General features: G+C 34.3%; 3 protein-coding genes across 3 annotated transcripts; all 3 read left to right on the plus strand.

Annotated features, from left to right (window-relative positions):
* Window positions 1-1,372: 1,372 nt before the first annotated feature.
* Window positions 1,373-3,353, plus strand: LOC142613933 (L-lactate dehydrogenase B-like). Its single transcript, XM_075786456.1, has 2 exons — window positions 1,373-2,017; window positions 2,731-3,353. Exons 1-2 carry the CDS (start codon window positions 1,409-1,411, stop codon window positions 3,172-3,174), a joined length of 1,053 nt encoding a protein of 350 aa, XP_075642571.1. The 5' UTR covers window positions 1,373-1,408; the 3' UTR covers window positions 3,175-3,353.
* Window positions 3,354-12,292: 8,939 nt separating this feature from the next.
* LOC142612773 (L-lactate dehydrogenase A-like) lies at window positions 12,293-14,391 on the plus strand. Its single transcript, XM_075784926.1, has 2 exons — window positions 12,293-12,982; window positions 13,715-14,391. Exons 1-2 carry the CDS (start codon window positions 12,374-12,376, stop codon window positions 14,156-14,158), a joined length of 1,053 nt encoding a protein of 350 aa, XP_075641041.1. The 5' UTR covers window positions 12,293-12,373; the 3' UTR covers window positions 14,159-14,391.
* A 6,239-nt stretch (window positions 14,392-20,630) lies between these two features.
* On the plus strand, window positions 20,631-22,834 carry LOC142613217 (L-lactate dehydrogenase B-like). The gene is made up of 2 exons (XM_075785457.1): window positions 20,631-21,473; window positions 22,115-22,834. The coding sequence occupies exons 1-2, from the start codon at window positions 20,865-20,867 to the stop codon at window positions 22,556-22,558; spliced, it is 1,053 nt and encodes a 350-aa protein (XP_075641572.1). The 5' UTR covers window positions 20,631-20,864; the 3' UTR covers window positions 22,559-22,834.
* Window positions 22,835-23,071: the final 237 nt, after the last annotated feature.

Raw genomic sequence — 23,071 nt, forward strand, 5'->3', positions numbered from 1 at the left:
GAACAGCATTTTGGTATTAGCCTATTTTGATGTACCGTTTTAAAGTTACCACTAAAACTAACTATATATATATATAGGTTGGGTTCAAGTTACACTAGCAATGTTATACCACTCAATATTTTTTAATTGGATGTGAATTTTGACAAATTCATTGTTAGGTTAATTATCTTTACGTATTCTGCGTGTTTACAAAATTTAAAGATAATCAAAGATCAATAATCATGTCATCAATCAATTATTTAAATTCAAATTTTTGTAATTTAAAATAGTGCAAAAAATATGAATTTATAGATTGAATGGTAAATTACATATATATCACATAAAATTACACCATATCAAATTATTAATTCAAAATCAAATAATTCATATTCTTAATATCATCATTGCATAATATAAATATATAACATGTCATATATAAGTAAAGAAAAAATAGTATATTAATGAAGAAAAAAACCATGCATATGTAAGTAAAGTTAATAAGAAAAACTCATTACTAAAGGAAAATTGTACTTAATAAAATTTCATATATGAGTGAAAGTAATAAAAATTGGGTTTAGAAAATTTTTCTTTTTTTACATATTGGCTAAAATCAACCTACCGGGTGGAATTTAGTAAAATGAAGCAGAATAAACTAAAATTTAGAACAAAATGGAATAAAGAGGGTGATTTGTATCATTAATTAATTAGAATGAAAGATTACGGAATGGAATCCATAACTACATTATTTCAAATAATTATTTATAATATCCTCACATTTAAATTTTAGGTATATTATTTCAAGTGTAATACGTTATGTTCTCTAATTAAATTCACATACATAGTTACCTTAAATTTAATTATTCTTAAAAAATAATATACTATTTATATTTTATTAATATTTAAATTTAATCAAAAAATGTAATATACTGCTGTTAAGTATTGTTTTGGAGAACCAACGATAGTTCTACTGTACTACTGTCAAGTCTTAAGTGAGTGTTAACATTTTATTTTGCGGTAAAAATTTCTTATTAGTGGTTTAAAAAGGCGCGTGGTGTTTGCATTTGGAGGAACCGAAGGAATGGAGGTGGTACCGAGGTAGGAAACAGCAAATATACAGAACAGGAAGAATAAAGGAAAATATTGTTTTATATTGGGCAATTTCAGATTCGCAGCCTCAACCCCAAAGGAAAATATTTTTATATATTGGGAAGGATATTTCAGAGTTGCTGCCTCCCCAAAGTCTTGGCGATTTCTTCTAGAACTAAAAACTTTGACAATTGACAAAATACTATTACGTTCCCCCCACTCAACCATTCTTTCTTTCTCACCGACGTACTTATAAAACCCCCACTCTCCCCCACCGCTCTCTGCAGTAAAAACCAGAACCCTACTACACACAAAAACAGTACTAAACACACACACAAACACAATGCAAAAGAGTGGTTCATCATCATCGCTTGGCCCAGGAGGCCTGGACCTAACCCAGGCCTTCTTCAGGCAAATTCAACGTGCCGCCCCTCCATCCCCAACAAAGCGACACACCAAAATCTCCGTCGTTGGAGCCGGCAACGTGGGCATGGCCATAGCTCAAACTATTCTGACTCAAGACGTAGCCGACGAGCTCGTCCTCATCGACGCCAAGGCCGACAAGCTACGTGGCGAGATGCTCGACCTTCAACACGCTGCTGCGTTTTTACCTCGCACCAAAATCCATGCCTCTGTCGACTACGAACTCACCTTTGGCTCTGATCTCTGTATCGTCACTGCTGGGGCCCGCCAGGTCCCTGGGGAGTCTAGGCTCAATCTGTTGCAGAGGAATGTGGCTCTGTTTAAGACTATTATTCCTCCACTGGCTCGTTACTCGCCCGAGACTATTTTGCTTATAGTTTCCAACCCCGTTGATGTGCTCACTTACGTGGCGTGGAAGCTATCCGGATTCCCTTCGAATCGGGTTATTGGGTCGGGTACCAACCTCGACTCCTCCAGGTTTCGGTTCCTCATCGCCGACCATCTCGACGTCAACGCTCAGGATGTGCAGGTCAGTCGCTTGCCTTCTTTTTCTTTTTATTTAAGATACTCTCACCAAAACATAAAAAACAAAAAAAAGTAGTGATGCACATGCACCAATGCTTAGGGTTTGGTTAGAGTTTAGTGGATTATCTGCATTGGAGTTACAGAATTTCATATATTGTATCTTGTTTATGTTATTCCGATTCCATTAACTGTGATTAGCTTCTTCCTTATTGTAAAAAGAAAAAGTGAACATAAACGGACATGTCCGTATGTTGTAAGCCTGTCCTAATTGAATAAACGGTATAAACCTATCTCTAGCTGTAAGCCTGTAATTGGATTTTCTTTTCCCACAGTTCTACACTTCTACTTTCAAAATTAACGGTGAATTCTCATAAATTTTTTATTAAAAAACAATTAACAGTAATTACAATTATAACCTCCAATCAGAAATACATATATTGTGGTGATAATATAGATTTGTATTCTAACTTATATGTTTTTTTTTTTAATTTGACCAACACTTTATAAATTGAGTCAATTGACCATGTAAATTTAGTCGATTATTTTTCTCTTTCTTCCTCTCTGTTTTTATTTTAGTTTTTTAATTTTATTAGAAGAGTATGAGTGATAATTTTACTAATTAATTAAATTAATTTAGGTAATGCTTTGGTACTTTCTTGATTTAGTAAAATCTACCTTGTTAATAAACTTTGTTGTAATAATTAATTAATGCTGCAGGCTTACATAGTTGGGGAGCATGGTGATAGCTCGGTGGCACTATGGTCAAGCATTAGTGTCGGAGGTGTGCCGGTATTGAGCTTCCTAGAAAAGCAACAAATCGCATACGAAAAGGTGACCTTGGAGAAGATCCACAAAGAAGTAATAGATAGTGCTTATGAAGTGATAAGCCTCAAAGGGTACACATCCTGGGCTATTGGGTACTCTGTGGCTAACTTGGCTCGATCCATTCTGAGAGACCAGAGGAAGGTCCACCCAGTCTCGGTAGTTGCTAATGGGTTCTACGGAATTGAAGGTGGAGACGTGTTCTTGAGCTTGCCAGCCCAGCTTGGTAGGGGTGGGGTCTTGGGTGTGACCAATGTGCACTTGACTGATGAGGAGGCCCACCGGCTTAGGGACTCTGCCAAGACCATCCTTGAGGTGCAAAACCAATTGGGAATATGAATCATATCAAAGTGGATCCCTACTTTTGAATCGCTTCTCATTTGCATGTTTTATCATTTATGATTTTTTTTAGAGACACAATACGCCTATTGTGTATGTTATCTTTTGGGTGGATTTCAAGTTTATGTTTAGTGGATCTAACTATCTAAGTAGTGTTTTTATTTCAATCAATTAATTAGTATTACGAAAGAGGAAGCCTATTGAATTTTTTAATGGTGTCCTAAATCCTAATCTATTTTACAGTATCTCAAGAATATTTTGTATTTCATGTATGGTGGCTTTAATTTTTGGCCAATAGGTCAATTTCTATCTTGAAAACTTTTTCTATTGAAATTTACATTTAAAAATATCATAAGTGCTTCAACCTTTAAAATACATTACAAAAATTATAACTTTTCAAAGGGGATGTACAACAGGATAAGTGTGTAAATTTTATAAAAGAACTATATGTAGATTTATAAAAGGACTATATGTAGGTTGTTGAATGAAATGAGTCTTATTAATTTTCTATAAATGATTTCTAATAGAAAAGTAGGACGCTACTTTCATATTGTGAAAATGGAATTTAAGAAAAGGCTACAAGTTTTGTTTCGATAATACTACTCTGGCCTATTTATAATTGGGAGAGTGCAACTGCAAGTTGAACATTCTTACACTCCGTTTGGTAGGGTGAAAATAGGAAGATGCAAAATTATCTTTAACATACGGACAATTGTAAAACATTCTTGCAATTATCTTAATTTGACATCTTCCTGCTATGTAAAAAAATTATCTTACAACTATATGTCAGTTTGTGTTCTATTAATTTCATAGCTTAATTGTTTTTGACCAAAAACTCAAATGCTTTAGTGTAGAACTTTTCAAAACTGATTGTTATGTGTTAATTTTAATGAAAAAAAGTATACCGGAAATACTATTGAGAGTGAGTAGGCTTGTAAAAAAAGCATTATTGAGAGTTTTCTATCTTGTATCGATGATCAGCAAGATGATTGGATGGTTGTATTTTAAGAGCGGTACGCTATATTGTACATCTATTGCATCAGAAATACTGTAGACCATGTGTATTGTCTCAAAAGAGCAATCTAGTCTGTGCTTCAACTCCACCACCTAAAGTATTATTGGAATCGACGGCAACTCTGTTTATCATGATATGAAATAATTTTGAAACACCAACAATGTAACATCTCTTAGCTTGTTCTCTAATTTTATGATAAATAAAATATAGTGAAATATCATTATATAATTATTATTCTATAAATTACAAATTGTAATTTATTTGTTAATTTACGTTCTTAGGAACAACTGTAGGCGGTCAGTTTTTACTTTTTTTATTTTTTAAAAACTTTCATGGAGTGACCAAAAATTATAAAATTAGAAAAGATAATAAATAATATCAGTAAAAAAAAATTTACTTATTTTTAAAACTTTTTTACTAAAACACATTGGTCACAAGGGAAAGAAAATTAAAAAATATATATTACTTTGTTAAAAACTTAAAATAAATTTAAATTATACTTATATACATAGATTTATAAAAAATAAAAAAAGTATTATTTAATTAATTATCATATCCTAAGCGTGTTATATCTTAGTTTTTTCTAAAATGTTGTGTCACTGTATTGCACATCATGTTTATATATATGTGCTACATAGGTGGCCAGTGGACAAATACACAAAATAGAAGTTTCACCCATGTATTAATTGTTGGGTTGTGTTAACGGGCACGTAAGGTACCCGTTAACAATACATTAAGTCAGTTTTTTAGATTTTAGAGTAATTTATGACAACTTTTTAGTAATTTTTTAATCTTTTTTTGTAATTTTTATGACATTTTTTTCCATCTTTTAAATGAGACCTAAAAAAGAAAATATTTTTTTGATGATCACCTAAAAAAAATCTTAACAAGTATGCGGTGCTTATTAACATTTTTCAAATTGTCTAATCAGCATTGTAATGTTAATTGGCTATAGTACCAATAACAGATAAAAGCAGACCCTAGATACGATCGATCATGCCTTTCCATGGGCAGGACCCATTTCATTGTGCTAGCCAGTTAATTCAAAATATATTGTAACCTCGTTCTAGGGAATAGCCGAATAGGCAGGTCAAAAGTGATATCTCTTGCCTCTCTTTTAGGGAACACCCACTAATTCTAATTCTTGTACGTACTTTGGGCTGTTCCCTCCTTTTTAATGCAATTGTTATTCAACGCAAAAAAAGGGAAAAAGTTCTAAGATTAGAAAGAGTACCTTTTTATTATAACTTAATCCGTCTTCCATAAACTACAAGTACTTAAATTTGTAAAATAATCACTACAGTCTATAAGTACTTAAATTTGTGAAATGACCATCGCATTCAGGATGTGTGGTAATTTTTTTATTATAACTTTGATGTAATATATTGTAAGTGATTAATTATTACTTATATATAAATTTATTATTATTTTTTTTCTTAATTACACTTTGTCATGTCACAATTATGACAAAAAATTGTATAAATTTTTATGGCCTAGAATTTTTCAAAAAAATAAATCATTACATAGGTGAGAGTGGTGGGAAAAATATCAAAATATGAGGAAAAGAATGAAATCTTTATTCTCCGTGGACTTATGAAGTATATTATGGGATGTTTGAAATTTCAAATATAGTTATGAGAAACCAATGTTCAAGTCTTTCTGGCCATGAGTTTTATTGTGCAATCAGAAGTATACTTTAAGGTAATAAAATATAATTTCTTCATTGTTTTTAAAGGATTAAGATGAGGGGCAATTAGGTAACGTGATGTGATATTTTTTCATCCAAATTAATAACAAACTTAACAATGATCATAGTTTAAGATGCAAAGTGTAATAGGAGGTGATGGTAAAATACAAAATCTAGTTCGTCTATAAAGATTGTCCAAACCCAACAACATCCAAGACGAACCCTAAAGGAAAAATTAGAAAGATAACAAGTAGCAAGTGCACAAAGATTTAACAAGGGGCTCGACAATCGTGCCAAAGCACTATATACTTGTCCATACCACCATGAGGTGTAGATGAGTATAAACACTTAAGCATCCTGATTGTTCAACATGAGTAACCAAATTTCAGTTTCCTAAATGTGGGATAAACTTCAAAGTTCTCTCCCACATTCTACTAAGTCCACTTGTCTCTCATGCAATACTCCACAAAATCCACACCTCCATGATGTTAGTGGAACCAAACAAGTAAACCCACTCCAAGTTCTCTATAAAAGGGATCCACCCTCAAAAACTGAGGTATGTTCAACCAATTATACATTCTCCATACTTATTATTTGAAAGAGAAAAACTAACTTAGTCATTGGAGGGTCCTTGGTCGGTTCATCATTGTTCCCTTTGATAGTTCTTTTCTTTTCAGGCCATGAAATTGCTGTTGAAACTCGGATCATCCAGCCCACTGATTTTTCAATATCATTGGGAGGTATAGTTTATAATTTAACTTTTAGTTTTTTTTTTTTTGAGATAAACTAACTTTTAATTTTTTTGCAATATATTGAACATAAAAGTTACAAAAACTATAATTATAACTTTTGATAAATACTATACAAATAAGTTATTGAAAATAAACAAATTTCAAATAAACACTTTACATGGTAGGAGAAAAGGTCATTGTAGAATAAAAAATAATGAATAAAAAACTCGAAGGTGGTTTAATTAAAAACGTCTTTTAGATATGGAGATAGGCCCCCTTAAAAAAAATATTTTTTGAGTAACAAACACTTTACATAGTAGGCTAAAAGGTTATTGTAGAATAAAATAAAATAAAAAACTCGAAGGTGGTTCAATTAAATACGTCTTTTTGATATGGAGATAGGCCCCCTTAAAAAAAAATTCTTTTTTGAGTAACAAACACTTTACATGGTAGGCTAAAAGATTATTGTAGAATATAAAATAATAAATAAATAAGCTCGAAGGTAGTTCAATTAAAAATGTCTTTTAAATATGGAGATAGACCCCTTAAAAAAAATTCTGTTTTGAGTAGTAATTTTTGTTTTTAGAGAGTTTTAAATTGTGACATCCGTTTATGATGATAATTTTTTATTATTAGATTAAGACACCAATCAGTTTTTCATTTAAGTAGGGGTTGAACTTCAAATCTCTTATTTATCTATCAAAAACTTACCAGTTAAATGAAACTCACAATAATAATATTAACTAATTAGGTATAAAAAAAAAGGCCTTGAAAACTTACCAGTTTTCAACTATATTTCATTAAATTCAATAAACCAATTAAAATAAGCTGACCAACAAACATTCTAAAAGCGGTAATCTCTTTCTCAAAAAATAAAAGCGGTAAAGCTTAAATTATACATAACATAAGAGGAAAGTGAAAAGTTGAAAACTGTTGTCAGTGGCCCATAGATTGGATTGGGTATCAAGAAAGCATAGTAGGGAACACGAAATCCCTACCAAGCAAGCGAAGGACCGGACTACCAAGCATTCACGTGCCTTGATTTTGTGACCAATTTAGTTAATTAATTATAAAAAGGAAGTGATCTGCTGAGGTCTTCTGTGTATATTATTTGACTTGATGTACGTAGTTTAAATGACAGAATACCGTTCATCTCATGATGAAGGGTCTGCATCGATGCACCCAATTATCATGTAGATCGTCAACACTTCATTGCTCTCCCCAAAGTGCATATTGTATCCAAAAGATCAACAGACCTGCGCGCTTTTCCAAAGCGCGTGAAGGATTTCCTATGGTAATTTTTTTTTGGTTCCTATGTCACTAGTAAAGTTGGGTCCATAGGTCGTTTGAGTCAGGTTTGTGCCAATTTAAGACCGACTCAATAGAATTAAGTGGAGGAAGTTTTGACCCGCCACCAACCGGGGAGGGAGTTGGATCGGAGCAGTCGGATTTGTGTCGAAAAACGGTCAGTTCGGTTGAAACCTTCCACAATGAAAAATCCGGCCAAAATAGTTGATTTCAGGCAAAGCATTCGCTAGATCTGACAGAGATCTCATCGGATCTAGTGAGATCTCGCTAGATCCGGTGAGATTTCTACTAGATCTGGCTGAAATCTCATTAGATTCGATGATATCTCCCTAAATTTGACACAAATCTCATAAAAATCTGAAGTATTTTGACCAAAAATTCACTGGAAAATTCTTGTTTCGACGGATTTTGGTAAGGCTTTGGTCGGGTCAACTGAGGCGAATTTTAGAGGAGAGAACCCGCCAAACGACTTGCTGGAGTTGGTTTCTGGGTTCTGTAACCCGCCACTGACCCGCCGGAGCTCTCAGGTTGGTCATAGGTGGGTTGGTTCTGGTCAGTTGGGTCGGTCGGGTCGGGTCCGGGTCCGGGTGGACACCCCTAAGTCAATTATGCCACCGTATTTTACATAATTTTTGGTGCGATTTGTTTCAGAGTTGTAGAAAAAATTGTGTAAAATATTTATTATTAGACTAAAATATCAATTGATTTTTTGTATAAACATTAGTAATTTTTTATTTTATATAATATGCTAAAAATTGTAATAAATATAGTGTTATGAAAGAATAAATGAATGTATGATAGTGCCTTTTATTTGGATAAGCCTCAAAATATCAACGGATGGAAAAACTATTTATCCTTCACAAATGAAAGTCACTTTAACGCTATGTTTGTTTCAGCAATGATATTTTTTAGAAAATTAGTCATTTTTCAAAAAAATATTTTCTATAAAACTATTTCATTTTTATTTGTTTGGTAGCAACCTTAAATGAGTTGAAAAATTATATCATAATTTTCCTTATTTAGCTTGCTGTGAGATATAGTTGTTTTTCAATAAAAATTAGTGGAAAGTAATCTCTTAAAATAAGCCATACTTTTTATGTTAAGATAGTTTTTGTTTGACTCATTTATTCTAAAGCTACCAAACATTGGAAAATACGGAAAACTATCTTTACACAATATTTTTCACCGAAACAAACAAAGTGTAATATTCCCTAATCCCATATTTTTTATAAGATTGTGAGTAATTCAAACTTTTTTAATCACTTTATTGTAATATACCAAAAAGAAAAAAGAAAAATTTCTTAAAATAGAATAAATGGAAACACTATGAGTTATATTTATAACATCTTCACAAAAACAATCTCATATATTTCATAAGTTCTCAAATTTTTTTGTTGAGAATCCATTAAGTTCTTAAATTAAATTCAACGAGATGGTTACATTGATTTTAATTTGTCACTAGAAAAAGACTTTTTTTTTTTGTTGCTCAATGCAATTAGATGTTTGAATTTAATTAAAAAAATATACTATAGTTAAGATAATACTTAAATTTTACCATAAGTGCACACAATTTCTTAGTGGTTTAAAAATTGTGAATGAGTTTCACATTTTGTGTACTTTTTGTTTTTTTCTCTAAAATAAATGTACTTTTGTATTTGGCAGGATCCCAAAATGGGTCACAATAAATAAGTAAATTGTTTATAAGTTAAACTAAGGATGAAGCTAGAACTTTGAGTTAGGGGGTGGCTTTATTGTTGGTTATGTGCGAAGGTTTTAACCTCTAACTTTGCTACTACTTTATTGCTGATTTTTATTTTTATTTTTTTGGTGGATAAGAAAAAAATTGTTTTTGTTTAGATTTTTAAAAAGGCAGGGTTGTTTATTTTGAATAAAATTGGTTAATCGAGCTTAATTGTTTTTAGTTTTATTATTGTTAATTTTATTTTGTTGAGTTTTTTTTTTCTTGTATATTTTTTTTAGATTTTAGATCTATAAATTTTTTTATGGTCACTAAAATGAGGAAAATGCTAGAGCTACAAGCTTTTTTTATAAATTACTATATGATACGTGGTTATTGATAAGTAAAAAAATGATGTGAGTGGTGGGCCCATTATGCGAACCAATAAGAATTTGCTACTAAAACAGTTTGTAAAAATGTTGTAAAAACGTTTGTGAGTATAGTATTATGCTTAAAAGAATCAATAATATTGTTTAAGGGAAACAAAATGTAATTTTATAGAACAAAAATAATAAAATTAGTACATATATATATATATTTCTAATAAAAAAAAATTGTGGGGGCCATTGCCCCCTAGTTTATTGATAGCTCCATCCCTGGTTATAATGTACTCTAATCTCATATATTTCATGAGATTGTGAATGACACAAACATTAATCGTAGGTTCCAGTTAGCTCAACTGATAAAGTATTTGATGGTTGAATAAGAGATTCATAGTTCAATTCCCGCATACACAAAAAACGATTGATGTTTTAATTTGATGATAAAGAGAAAAATCACAGAAGTGGACACCAGATGTTCAAACTCCATATTAAAAAAAAAAACAAACATTTTTTTTTTGAAAAAAAAAACCCATTAATCTCTTGATTTAACATACTAGAGAGAGGAAAATAAAAAATTCCATAAAATAAAATAAATGGAAACTATATGGTCACATATATAATATACTCACATTTAAAATTTAGATACAGTGATTTATGTACAATATATTATATTCTCCAATTAAATTTAAACACATGACTACATTAAATTTAATTATCTTTTTTACCATATTTTTTAGTGGAGTTGTAGTACGCCTTTGTTTTAGATAACTTATTTCCCTATCTCTTGTGTGTGTTTATTTCTTTAAAAAAAAAAAAATCTTTTAAAAAGTAAAACACTATCTATATTTTATTCATGTATACAATTAAATGTTTGAATACATATTCTTAAAAAAGAAAAAGGGTTTAAGAGCATCCACACCAGTTATTTTATAATCTTTTATAATACAAAAAATCCTTCATTTTACACATTTTGGTCAAAAAAACTCCCACACCAGTGAGTGTAAAACTGTGTAAAATCTTGCAAAACAATCCACGAGCCACAGTAAGCATGTAAATATACACGGCTACTGTAGCTCGTTCATTCAATATTTTATTGTTTTCCCGTTCGCTCATTTTTTTCTCTCTCTTGTCCATGCTCAACAAACTCAGTTCTCTCCTCATTTTCTTCTTTTTCCTCAGATGCACACAAACACACCCACACACAAACACATCCACATCCACACAGACAAATCAATAGAGATACACTTGCTCAAAAAAAAAAAAAAAAACACACACACACAGACAGATCAGTGCTTGATCGGAATGATCGGTGCTTGTGGAGCGATCGGAGCTTGACTGTGGAACGATCGGTGCTTGACTGTGGAACGATCGGTGTTTGTGGGTCTTGCTTGATCGAAGCTCATGGGTCTTGCTTGATCGAAGCCTGATCGGAGCTAGGGAGATCTCAGATTTGATTGGTGCTTGTGGATCGGAGTTAGGGAGATCGGTCGGTGCTTGTGGATCGGAGTTAGGGAGATCGGTCGGTGCTTGTGGATCGAAGCTAGGGAGAGATCGAGACCACCACAAACGACACGTTCCACATGATGTCCAGAGCCACCACGGGTTTCGAGTACCCCCAGTCGGCCCTGCGCTCCTCCAACTGCCGCACCGTCGTCTCCCGCACCAGCATGGACGGGCCGCGACACCCCGTGGCACGACCTAGGAGCAAGGCCAGAGTGGTGGATTGTGGGTCGCGGTGTCGAAGCTGCCCTGTCGTGGGTCTGATCTGGTCGGACCTGATCGTGATCGAGAGAGTTGATTGAGAAGAAATGGGTAGAGTGGGTAGAGAGTGAGAGCAAAAAATCAGAAAAATGGGGAAGAGAGATAAAGCACGCGTATTAAAGGGGGTGGTTGGGGAAATGATAAAAATTTTGATAAAATTGATTATTTAATTGAAGAGGTGGTCAAATAGATGAACTGATGTGAATGTTTTGTAAAATTAGATGTGTAAAATAGAAAAAGAAAAAGGTTTTTAATGTAAAAATAAATGTATAAAATGAAAGAATTGGTGTGGATGCTCTAAATACAGTTATTAGTTCTGCACTCAAAATTCTCAACAGGTGCGCGTGGTGTTTGCATTTTATGTTTTTTTTTTTCTTGGCGGCCCAAATAAAGGAAGCAGTTGGGCAGTTTCACATTCGCAGTCCCAACTCCCAAAGTCTTGCCCATGCCTTCCAGAATGTTGACCATTGAAAAATCCCATTTCGTTCTCCCCACTCAAACTCAACAGTCAACACGTTGTGTTGCCCTTCTTTCTTTCTCTCCGACACGTATAAATCCCCAACGCTCTCTGCAACAAAAAAAACAAACCTTACACCACAATCTACACACAAAAACAGTACTAAACACACAAACACAATGCATAAGAGTGGCTCAGCATCATCACTTGGTCCAGGAGGGCTGGACCTAAGCCAGACCTTCTTCAGGCAAATTGAACGCGCCGCCCCTCCTTCCCCAACTAAGCGACACACCAAAATCTCCGTCGTTGGAGCCGGAAACGTTGGCATGGCCATAGCTCAAACTATTCTGACCCAAGACGTAGCCGACGAGCTCGTCCTCATCGACGCCAAGCCCGAAAAGCTACGTGGCGAGATGCTCGATCTTCAACACGCTGCTGCGTTTTTACCTCGCACCAAAATCCAGGCTTCTGTCGACTACGCACTCACCGTTGGATCTGATCTCTGTATCGTCACTGCTGGGGCTCGCCAGATCCCAGGCGAGTCTAGGCTCAATCTGCTGCAGAGGAATGTGACTCTGTTTAGGAGTATTATTCCTCCGCTGGCTCGTTACTCGCCGGAGACCATTTTGCTTATAGTTTCCAATCCCGTTGATGTGCTCACTTACGTGGCGTGGAAGCTATCCGGCTTCCCTTCGAATCGGGTTATTGGGTCGGGTACCAACCTCGACTCCTCCAGGTTTCGGTTCCTCATCGCCGATCATCTCGACGTCAACGCTCAGGATGTGCAGGTCAGTCACTTGTCTTCTTCTTCTTCATTTTCTTCTTTTTTAAGATACTCACAAAAAAGTGCAGTAATGCACTGATGCTTAAGGTTTGGCTAGAGTTTTGCGGATTATCTGCATTGGAGTTTTTTTTTTGGAGTTGCAGAATTTCATATTGTATCTGGTTTATGTTATTCCGATTTTTTTTTTTTTTATATAACATATGTGCTGTGACTAGGTTCTTCCTTACTGTAAAAAGAAAAGGTTAGGTTGTGCCTTGAAAAAGTGAAACATAAACGGACATGTCCATATGTTGAAAGCCTTGTCCTAATTGAATAAACCTATCTCTAGCTGTAATTGGATTTTCTTTTTCCTCAGTCTACTTTGAAAATTAACATCTGCTCAAAAAAAAAAAAAAATATCAGGGAATTCAATTTACAATTATAGCCTCCAGTTTTCTCCTCGGTCTATTTATTTATTGGTAATACTAATAGATTTGTTATTCTAACTTGTATTTTTTTATTGGACCAACAATCTATAAATTTAGTTAATTGACCATGCATTGACTATATATTAAGTGATAAATTTAGTCGATTTTCTTTCTCTCTAATTTTTTATTTTATTTTAATATTATAATAAAAGAATGAAGAAGATGAATGAGAGATTAACTGATTAAATTAATTTAGGTCATGCAATGGTACTTACTTAATTTAGTAGACTCTACCTTGTTAATAAACTTGGTTGTAATAATTAATGCAGGCTTTCATAGTTGGGGAGCACGGTGACAGCTCAGTGGCACTATGGTCAAGCATTAGTGTTGGGGGCGTGCCGGTATTGAGCTTCCTAGAAAAGCAACAAATCGCATACGAAAAGGTGACCTTACAGAATATCCACAAAGAAGTAATAGATAGTGCTTATGAAGTAATAAGCCTCAAAGGGTACACATCCTGGGCTATTGGGTACTCTGTGGCTAACCTGGCTCGATCCATACTGAGAGACCAGAGGAAGATCCACCCAGTCTCGGTCGTTGCTAATGGGTTCTATGGGATTGAAGGTGGAGACGTGTTCTTGAGCTTGCCTGCCCAGCTTGGTAGGGGTGGAGTCTTGGGTGTGGCCAATGTGCATTTGACTGATGAGGAGGCTCACCAACTTAGGGACTCTGCTAAGACCATCTTGGAGGTGCAAAATCAATTGGGAATATGATCGAGTCACATCATAGTGGATCCCTACTTTTGAATCCCTTTCCATTTGCATGTTTTATGATTAAATTTTTTTTTAGAGACGCAATATGCCTATTGTGTATGTTATCTTTTGGGGGGTGGATTTCTGGTTTATGTTTAGTTGATCTAACTTTCTGATGAAGTAGTGTTTTTATTTTAATCAATTAATTTGTATTAATAAAAGGAGGTTACCTATCAAAAAAAAATTAATAAAAGGAGGCGTATTGAATTTTTTTACTGGTTTTCTAATCTATTTTACAGTATATCAAGATTACTTAATATTTTTTGCCAACGGAGGCTTGGCTCAGCTGGGTAAGGTTTGTTTGCTCTGCCTAACATGCTTAGGTTTGATTCCCGCTACCAGCGAGCTTCTGTTGGTGGGCATCTTTAGTGGGGTACCCGGGTGTGATACAACCATAAATCCCCCCATTTTCCTTAACCAAAAAAAAAAAACTTAATATTTTGTATTTCATGTATATTGGCTTTAATTTTTGGCCAATAGGTCAATTTCTATCTTGAAAACTTTTTATTATTATTTAAATTTACATTTAAAAAATATTATAAGTGCTTTTAGTTTTTACAAAAGTTATAACTTTTCTAAGAGCATCCACAGCAGTGGAGCTAAAAATTTAGCAATTTAGCTCCATCAAAAGTTACTTTATCTATTTTACCTACACACATGCTGCAGCAGTGGATCTATTTTAGCTTTTAACACAATAAAATAATATAAACATCATAATAAAATAATATATCTATCACAATAAAATAATACATCTCACTACAATAAAAAAGTAATGTGAACGCAAAATAAAAAATTAATTAATTTTTAGCTCTCATGAACAGTGCACATCTATCTATAGATGTGCACTGTAGCAATAAGCTAAAAAAAATAGATTTAGCTCCACTGCTGCATGCTTCTTTTTGGTATTTTGGTAGAGCTAAAATAGCTATATAGCTATTTAGCTCCACTTCTGCAAGTGCTCTAAAGAGATGGGCAACAGGTCCAGTGTGGTATAAATTGTAGAAGGACTATATTGCAAACATTTTGAATAAAATGAGTCTTACTAATTTTCTAAATTCCGTTGTCACGGTATAAAAGTAGGACATTCTTGAAAATAGTCATTTTTATTTTTATTGTTCAATTAAACGAAAGAAATTTATATTTACTTATCGCTCTTTCACTTTTCCATCATTCCAACCAAATACATATGGTGGTAAAATAAAATATTTTTCTATTATGAGTATTCTCCCAACATTTTCCATCCATCGGATCAAAAAACTTATTATAGTAAAAAAAAAAAAAAAAAACTTTAATGGTGCCTCAATTAATAAAAAAACCTCTTTTAAGATATGTCATTAGGTCCCTTCCTTTTTAAATAATAATATTAAGTGATTAGTAAAAAAAAAAAAAAATCCTTATTTGATTTATATGTTTTTTTTTTAAGAATCACTTTTTTAAAATTTTACTTTTTAAAATCATTATATTTTCGCCAAACCTATGTTTTAAATTCAATAAACCAATTAAAATAAAGAAATGCTAATAGTGAGTTGTGAAACTTTTTGTGGTATTAGCATTTCTCACTAAAATAAGCTGAACAAAAAGCATTCTAAAAGCATCAATCTAATAAAATCTAAATTATACAAATTACATAAGGGAAAAAGAAAGTGAAAACTGTTGTCAGTTGCCCATAGATTAAATTGAGTAATTCTTAGCTACTCTTGGAGTATGGTAAATTGTGATCTCTTCTCTCATAACCATGGTGGGGTTCACTCATTAAATTCATAGTATGATCTATTATGAATGCGAGAAGAGGGAGTATCATTTCACTATATTCCAGGACTACCTAAGATTATATTTGATAACAGTTTTTGTTTTCCATTTTCAAAAACTTATATTTTTGGGAATATAAAGAAAAAACAATTTTCTTGTATTTTAGAAATCAAAAACATGTTTGGTTAGTTAAAATTTAAAAAAAAATTGAAGAAAAAAAAATAGAAAATACTAAAATATGTTGTTTCTAGGATTTGAACTCTAATGCTAGCTAATTAAATGAGACAGATTCATTAAATTAAATGCGTGTTTTCATTGGCTTTTGAAAATTAGAAACTGAAAACAGTTTTTTGCATGTTTTCAGTTTCCTTCATAAATTGAGTTTTGAGAACAATATTTGTTTTTTTATCCATTTTGGGTTGCCAAACAAGTTTTTTAGTCTCAAAAATAGAAAATTATTTTTAGAAACAAAAAAATGAGGAGAAAAAACAGTTACCAAACATACCATAAGTATTTTCCGATTAAATTGGGTACCAAGAAAGCTTGACCATCAAGCATTTACGTCCTTTGATATAGAATTCTATTTTTGAATAATTTAGGTGTATATGTAAGTGAGTCTTATTTTTGGAGACTTGAACTTTAACTCTTAGTTCTCATACTCCACAAATATTTATACTTGTAAAATAATCATCTCACTAAAAATACTAACTAGTAGGGCTCTTTGAATGGATGAGTAGTGTTACAGGTTAATACAGAGGTGTAAATGTTCTTTTAGTCCCTACATTTTGGACATTTATCTATTTTGGTCCCTACATTTTCATTTCACAACTTTTAATCCCTAAACTAATTAATGTGTGACATTTAAGTCTTTGCTGTCAGCCAACAAACGAAAAAAGCATACGTGGCTGATGGAGAAATTAAATAAGCTTATTTTTTTACACATGGCATGCATCACTTTGACATGTGGCTTTCCCGCCCCAAACCCAATCGCGTGTATGTCACGTGAGGCACTCACCAATCAAATCTGGTGCGTAGACATTGAAAAATACTCAAATCAAACTTGAATCCCTAAAATTACCCTCTCTGTCTCTCTTGAACCATCAGCCTCTCTCTCAAATCACCATCATCAACCATCTCTGTCACTTGAAGCCACCTTCATCAACCATCTCTGTCACTTGAAGCCACCATCATTATCAACCATCTCCCAAGATCTTCAATCACTTTGAAGTCTCTGATCAGATGGAAGCAAGCTCTTCAACCAGTTCAAGCTTAAGGAGGAGAGCTCCATTGAGGTGCTATTGTGCTGAAAAACCAGTGTTAATCGTTTCGTGGGCAGCAGACAACCTTGGCAGAAGGTTTTATGGTTGTCCAAACTGCTGGGTATTTCAATTTGAGTATTTAGTTTTACTGGGGTTTAGTTTTTTTTGATTAAATTCTTCTTTAATGGTGGAATTTTATTTTTCAATTTTCTTGTGTTTCATTATTAAGTGCTTGGTTTGCATTTCAGGTTGGGCGAAAGTATAAATTCTTCCAATGGCGTGATAATGAGATATGTGAATGTGGTAAGGTGCTTATCCTAGAGCAAGGGCAATGGATTATCACACTAGAGGCTGAGGTTGCAAGCTACTACAAGAAAGAGAAGTTTTACACTGTGGCTTTGGCATTCTTATTGGTGATATGTAGGATTTGTCTTTGTAATTGTATGTTGGTTAGACAGGTAGTGGAAGTTTGGTTAGGCAACAAGTGGGAAGTGTGGAAGTGTTTATGTTTATGTTTGGCTAGGTGAGTGGTGGAAGTGTATGTTTGGTTAGCATGTTACATAGATGGGGGAGTTTCAATATCCTGTAATTGCTAATGTATAGGGCTAACAGTGTGTAAACTTTTTGGTTAGGTAGTTAGCATGGAAACACCTATTGGGGTTTTTTTTTTGGTACCTAAAGTCCCTACATATACCCTCTATCTCAACCTTGGACCACTTTTCAGGGTCACAATTATCAACTACATCTACTGCACCTCCAAAATATTTTCTAGGATTCTCAGTAAAATAGCCACCATGATGCACATACCCTCTATCTCAACCTTGGACCACTTTTCAGGGTCACAATTATCAACTACATCTACTACACCTCCAAAATATTTTCTAGGATTCTCAGTAAAATAGCCACCATGATGCACAGATATACTGAATAGCACATCCTTTTTGCATGCAACATAACCCTAAAACCAATTAAACAATGCTAGTTACAGAACAAAACAACAGTTATTTAAGAAAACAACACTCATTTACCAACACAACACTTAATGAAATAGTTCACTCTACATGCAACATACCCCCAAAAACAATTAAACAATGCTAGTTACAGAACAAAACAACAGTTATTTAGAAAACAACATTCATTTACCAACACAGCACTTATTGAAATAGTTCACTCTGCATGCAACATACCCCCAAAACCAATTAAACAATGCTAGTTACAGAACATGACAACAGTTATTATTTAGAACAAAATATATATTATTTAACAAAACAACACTCATACCTAATAAAATATTCCATTATGCATGTAGACAACACAACACTTAATAAAGTATTTACCAACACAACACTTAATCAAATATTTAAGTAATAATACAACACTTACTTTAATAGTTTTGTCGTACTAAAACAAACATATGCATAGTTATCAACACTTGAATTACACAAAAAACCCTTATACAATAATGTTAGACTTACTTAACTCTCTTCAATAGGAGCACATAGGGAACATAGGGAACACATGAACCATAATGTAAACCACAAACAAACACACAAAGACCAACAAACAGTCAAAAGTCAAAATATACAAAAACATTGTGGCCCCTATTGCCAAATCCAACCAACAAGCATATTGTAAAGTTATAAATAAGGAGAGAGAGAGAGAGAGAGAGAGAGAGAGAGAGAAGACCCTTTCACAAAGACAGAGGTCTCTCAGCTTTTATTTTCTCCACTATTTAAAAAGTGTGAGTATCAAGTGACAGAGATGGTTTATGATGGTGGTTTTGAGAGATGGTTGATGATGATGGTGGCTTCAAGTGACAAAGATGGTTGAGAGAGAGGCTGATGGTTCGAGAGAGACAAAGAGGGTAATTCTAGGGATTCATGTTTGATTTGGGAATTTTTCAGTGTGTACGTGCTAGATTTGGTTGGTGAGTGCCTCACGTGACATACACGTGACTGGGTTTGGGGCGGGAAAGCCACTTGTCGAAGTGGGGCATGCCACGTGTAAAAAAATAACCTTATTTTATTTCTCCGTCAGCCACGTGTGCTTTTTCTGTTTGTTGGTTGAGGGCAATGACTTAAATGTCACGCGTTAATTGGTTTAGGAACTAAGAGTGATGAAATGAAAATGTAAGGATAAAAATAGGAAAATGTCCAAAATAAAAGTGGCATTTACGCCTAATACAAATTGATGTATTACTGCTCATATTATCGAGTATTTTGGGTAAATATTGGTAAAAATGAAGTTTTTTGGAGTTATAGTCACTGTTCGAAGTTATTTGGGAAAATGAGGAGAGAGAGTGAATTTCGGCAACAGTGTTGCCGAAATTCGAAGAAAAGTATGAGAGAGAAAATCCAAACTGAGGAGAGAGAAATTTTGAGAATTTCGGCAACAGTGTTGCCGAAATTCCTTCTGCTTAAACCCTGCCCGCTTCACTGAGTGGCCATGCGCGTGAGTGCCAAAAGGAAAAAATAAAAAAGGTTTGTGGCAATCCCATTGCCGAAAATGGAGGGAAAAGAAAAAAAAAAGAAAAAAAAAAGAGAATTACAGCAATGGGATTGCCGAAATAGGGGGAAAGAAAAAGAAAAAAGAAAAAAGTGGCCATGTAGTGCCAAAATAGGAAAAAAAAAAAAAAAGGAAAATTGGCAATGGGGATGCCGAAATAGGGGGGAAAGAAAAAAAAAAAAAAAAAAAAGAAGGTGGCCATGTAGTGCCACATTTTTTTTTTCTTTCCCCCCTATTTCGGCAATCCCATTGCCACATTTTCTCTTTTTTTTTTTTTTTATTTTTTCCCTATTTCGGCAACCCCATTGCCAATTTTCCTTTTTTTTTCCCCCTAGTTCGGCACTACATGGCCACCTTTTTTTTTTTTCCCCTATTTTGGCAACCCCATTGCCAAAATTTTTTTTTTCCCTATTTTGGCACTACATGGCCACTTTTTTTTTTTTTTTTTTTCTTTTTCTTTCCCCCTATTTCGGCAATCCCATTGCTGTAATTCTTTTTTTTTTTTCTTTTCCCTCCATTTTCGACAATGGGATTGCCACAAACCTTTTTTATTTTTTCCTTTTGGGCACTCACGCGCATGGGCACTCAGTGAAGCGGGCAGGGTTTGGGTAGAAGGAATTTCGACAACACTGTTGCCGAAATTCTCAAAATTTCTCTCTCCTCAGTTTGGATTTTCTCTCTCATACTTTTCTTCGAATTTCGGCAACACTGTTGCCGAAATTCACTCTCTCTCCTCATTTTCCAAATAACTTCGAACAGTTACTATAACTCCAAAAAACTTCATTTTTACCAATATTTACCCAAAAGACTCCATATTATCACCAATTATTATTATTATTATTATTATTATTATTGTATAATATTTATATATTTAGAAGCGGTTGTGCCGTTGAATAGTCCACCAGAGTCACACGTTTATTGTCAAATCTACACTAAAATCTTTCCTGATAGTCAGCAGCATCTATATAGAACAGGAAGAATAAAATTAGGAAAACATTGGGCCATTTCATAGACCATTACGCTTACCCCATTCATTCAACCATTGTTTTGCCAACCTTCTTTCTTTGCTTCCTTTTTTTCTCACTCTCCGACACATATAAAACCCCCTAACCCCCTCTGCAACAAAGAAAGCAAAACACAGAAGTTGGATCAGAATGCACCCCAGTGGTTCATCTTCGTCACTGGGTCCAGGAGGGCTGGACCTAACCCAGGCCTTCTTCAAGCCCATCCAACGCGCCGGCCTCCCTTCCCCAGCTAAGCGCCACACCAAAATCTCCGTCATTGGAGCCGGCAACGTTGGAATGGCCATAGCTCAAACCATTCTGACCCAAGACTTGGCCGACGAGATCGTCCTCATCGACGCCAAGCCCGACAAGCTACGTGGCGAGATGCTCGACCTCCAACACGCTGCTGCGTTTTTACCCCGCACCAAAATCAATGCCTCTGTCGACTACGAGCTCACCGTTGGATCTGATCTCTGTATCGTCACTGCTGGGGCCCGCCAAAACCCCGGCGAGTCTAGGCTCGATCTGCTGCAGAGGAATGTGGCCCTGTTTAAGAATATCATTCCCCCTTTGGCTCGTTTCTCGCCGGACACTATTTTGCTTATCGTTTCCAATCCCGTTGATGTGCTCACTTACGTCTCCTGGAAGCTATCCGGGTTCCCTTCCAATCGGGTTATTGGGTCGGGCACCAATCTTGACTCCTCCAGGTTTCGGTTCCTCATCGCCGATCATCTTGACGTCAACGCTCAGGATGTGCAGGTCAGCGGTCACTTGTTGCCTTTATTTTTATTATTATTATAAATTTTTTAATAAAAGATTTTAAAGTGCTCTGACAAAAAAGTGATTGAATATTTAATCCATGTCCATTAAATGTGAATAGCAGTTTCAATAAAGAAACCATTACGTGGAGAGGCCCTTTTGGAAAATGGAAATGGTGCTTTTTAGGTTAGAGTATAGTGGATGATCTGCATTGGATTAGAGTGTATTTTTTTGTTGTTACAGAATTTCATATTGTAATTTGTTTATGTTATTCTTAATCTGATTCCATTAACTGTGATTAGGTTCTTCTTTATTATAGTATTAATTTAACAAGAAGTTAGTTTTTTTTTTAATTATTATTATTATTAAAAACCTGTAATTGGAAGTATTATACTTAAATTATTTATTGGACCAAAGAGCCAAGTATAAATTGAGTCGACTAACCATGTATTGAATGCTAAATTTAGTACTAGGTCTTTTTGTTCTTTTTCTATAGTTTGTAGGTAATAAAATAATGAGAATGACAGGGCAACTAATTATCTTAATTAAATTCTTTCTCAAAAAAAAAAAAATCTTAATTAAATTTGTTAATTTAGTAGACTGGACCTTGTTAACAAACTTGGTTGTAATAAGTAATGCAGGCTTACATAGTTGGGGAGCATGGTGATAGTTCTGTGGCACTATGGTCAAGCATTAGTGTTGGGGGTGTGCCGGTATTGAGCTTCCTAGAAAATCAACAAATTGCATACGAAAAGGTGACCTTGGAGAAGATCCACAAAGAAGTAGTAGATAGTGCTTATGAAGTGATAAGCCTCAAAGGGTACACATCCTGGGCTATTGGGTACTCCGTGGCTAACCTGGCTCGATCCATACTGAGAGACCAGAGGAAGATCCACCCAGTCTCGGTTTTTGCTAATGGCTTCTATGGGATTGAAGGCGGAGACGTGTTCTTGAGCTTGCCAGCCCAGCTCGGTAGGGGTGGAGTCCTGGGTGTGACCAATGTGCATCTCACGGATGAGGAGGCCAAACGGTTTAGAGACTCTGCTAATACCATCCTGGATGTGCAAAGCCAGTTGGGAATATGAGGCACATCATAGTTTACCTCTACTTCTAATTTGCATATTTGCATGTCTTTTGGGGCTTTCTGAACTTCTTTGGGTTGCTTTTATTTCACTATTGTCTAGTTCACTTATGATTTAGTTTAAATTTCCTGTGGTTTTATTTTCTTAGAGACCCAATATGCCTATTGTGCATGTTATCTTTTGGGAGAGGATTTCAGGTTTATGTTTAGTAAACCCATGTAGTGTTTTTATTTTAATCAATTAATTAGTATTGAAAAGAAGGAAGGCTATTGAATTTTTTAATGGTGTTCTGAACCTTTTATCCTTTGGGGTATTGAAAATTCATTGAACAACGATTAGAAAGAAGTAGAACAATATACAATCAAAATTCTACAGAGCCGTGGAGCACACTACTCAACACTATTTCTCAGCCTTTCACAAGGAGTACAAGTATTAGAAACCTGTATTAAAGGTAATATACAAAATTGTTTTAAAGCATCTTTGAGACTGAACCATCATTATTGTTGAATCATTAGT

The sequence above is a fragment of the Castanea sativa genome, chromosome 10 (assembly GCF_040712315.1).
Source record: "Castanea sativa cultivar Marrone di Chiusa Pesio chromosome 10, ASM4071231v1".
NCBI lineage: Eukaryota > Viridiplantae > Streptophyta > Magnoliopsida > Fagales > Fagaceae > Castanea > Castanea sativa.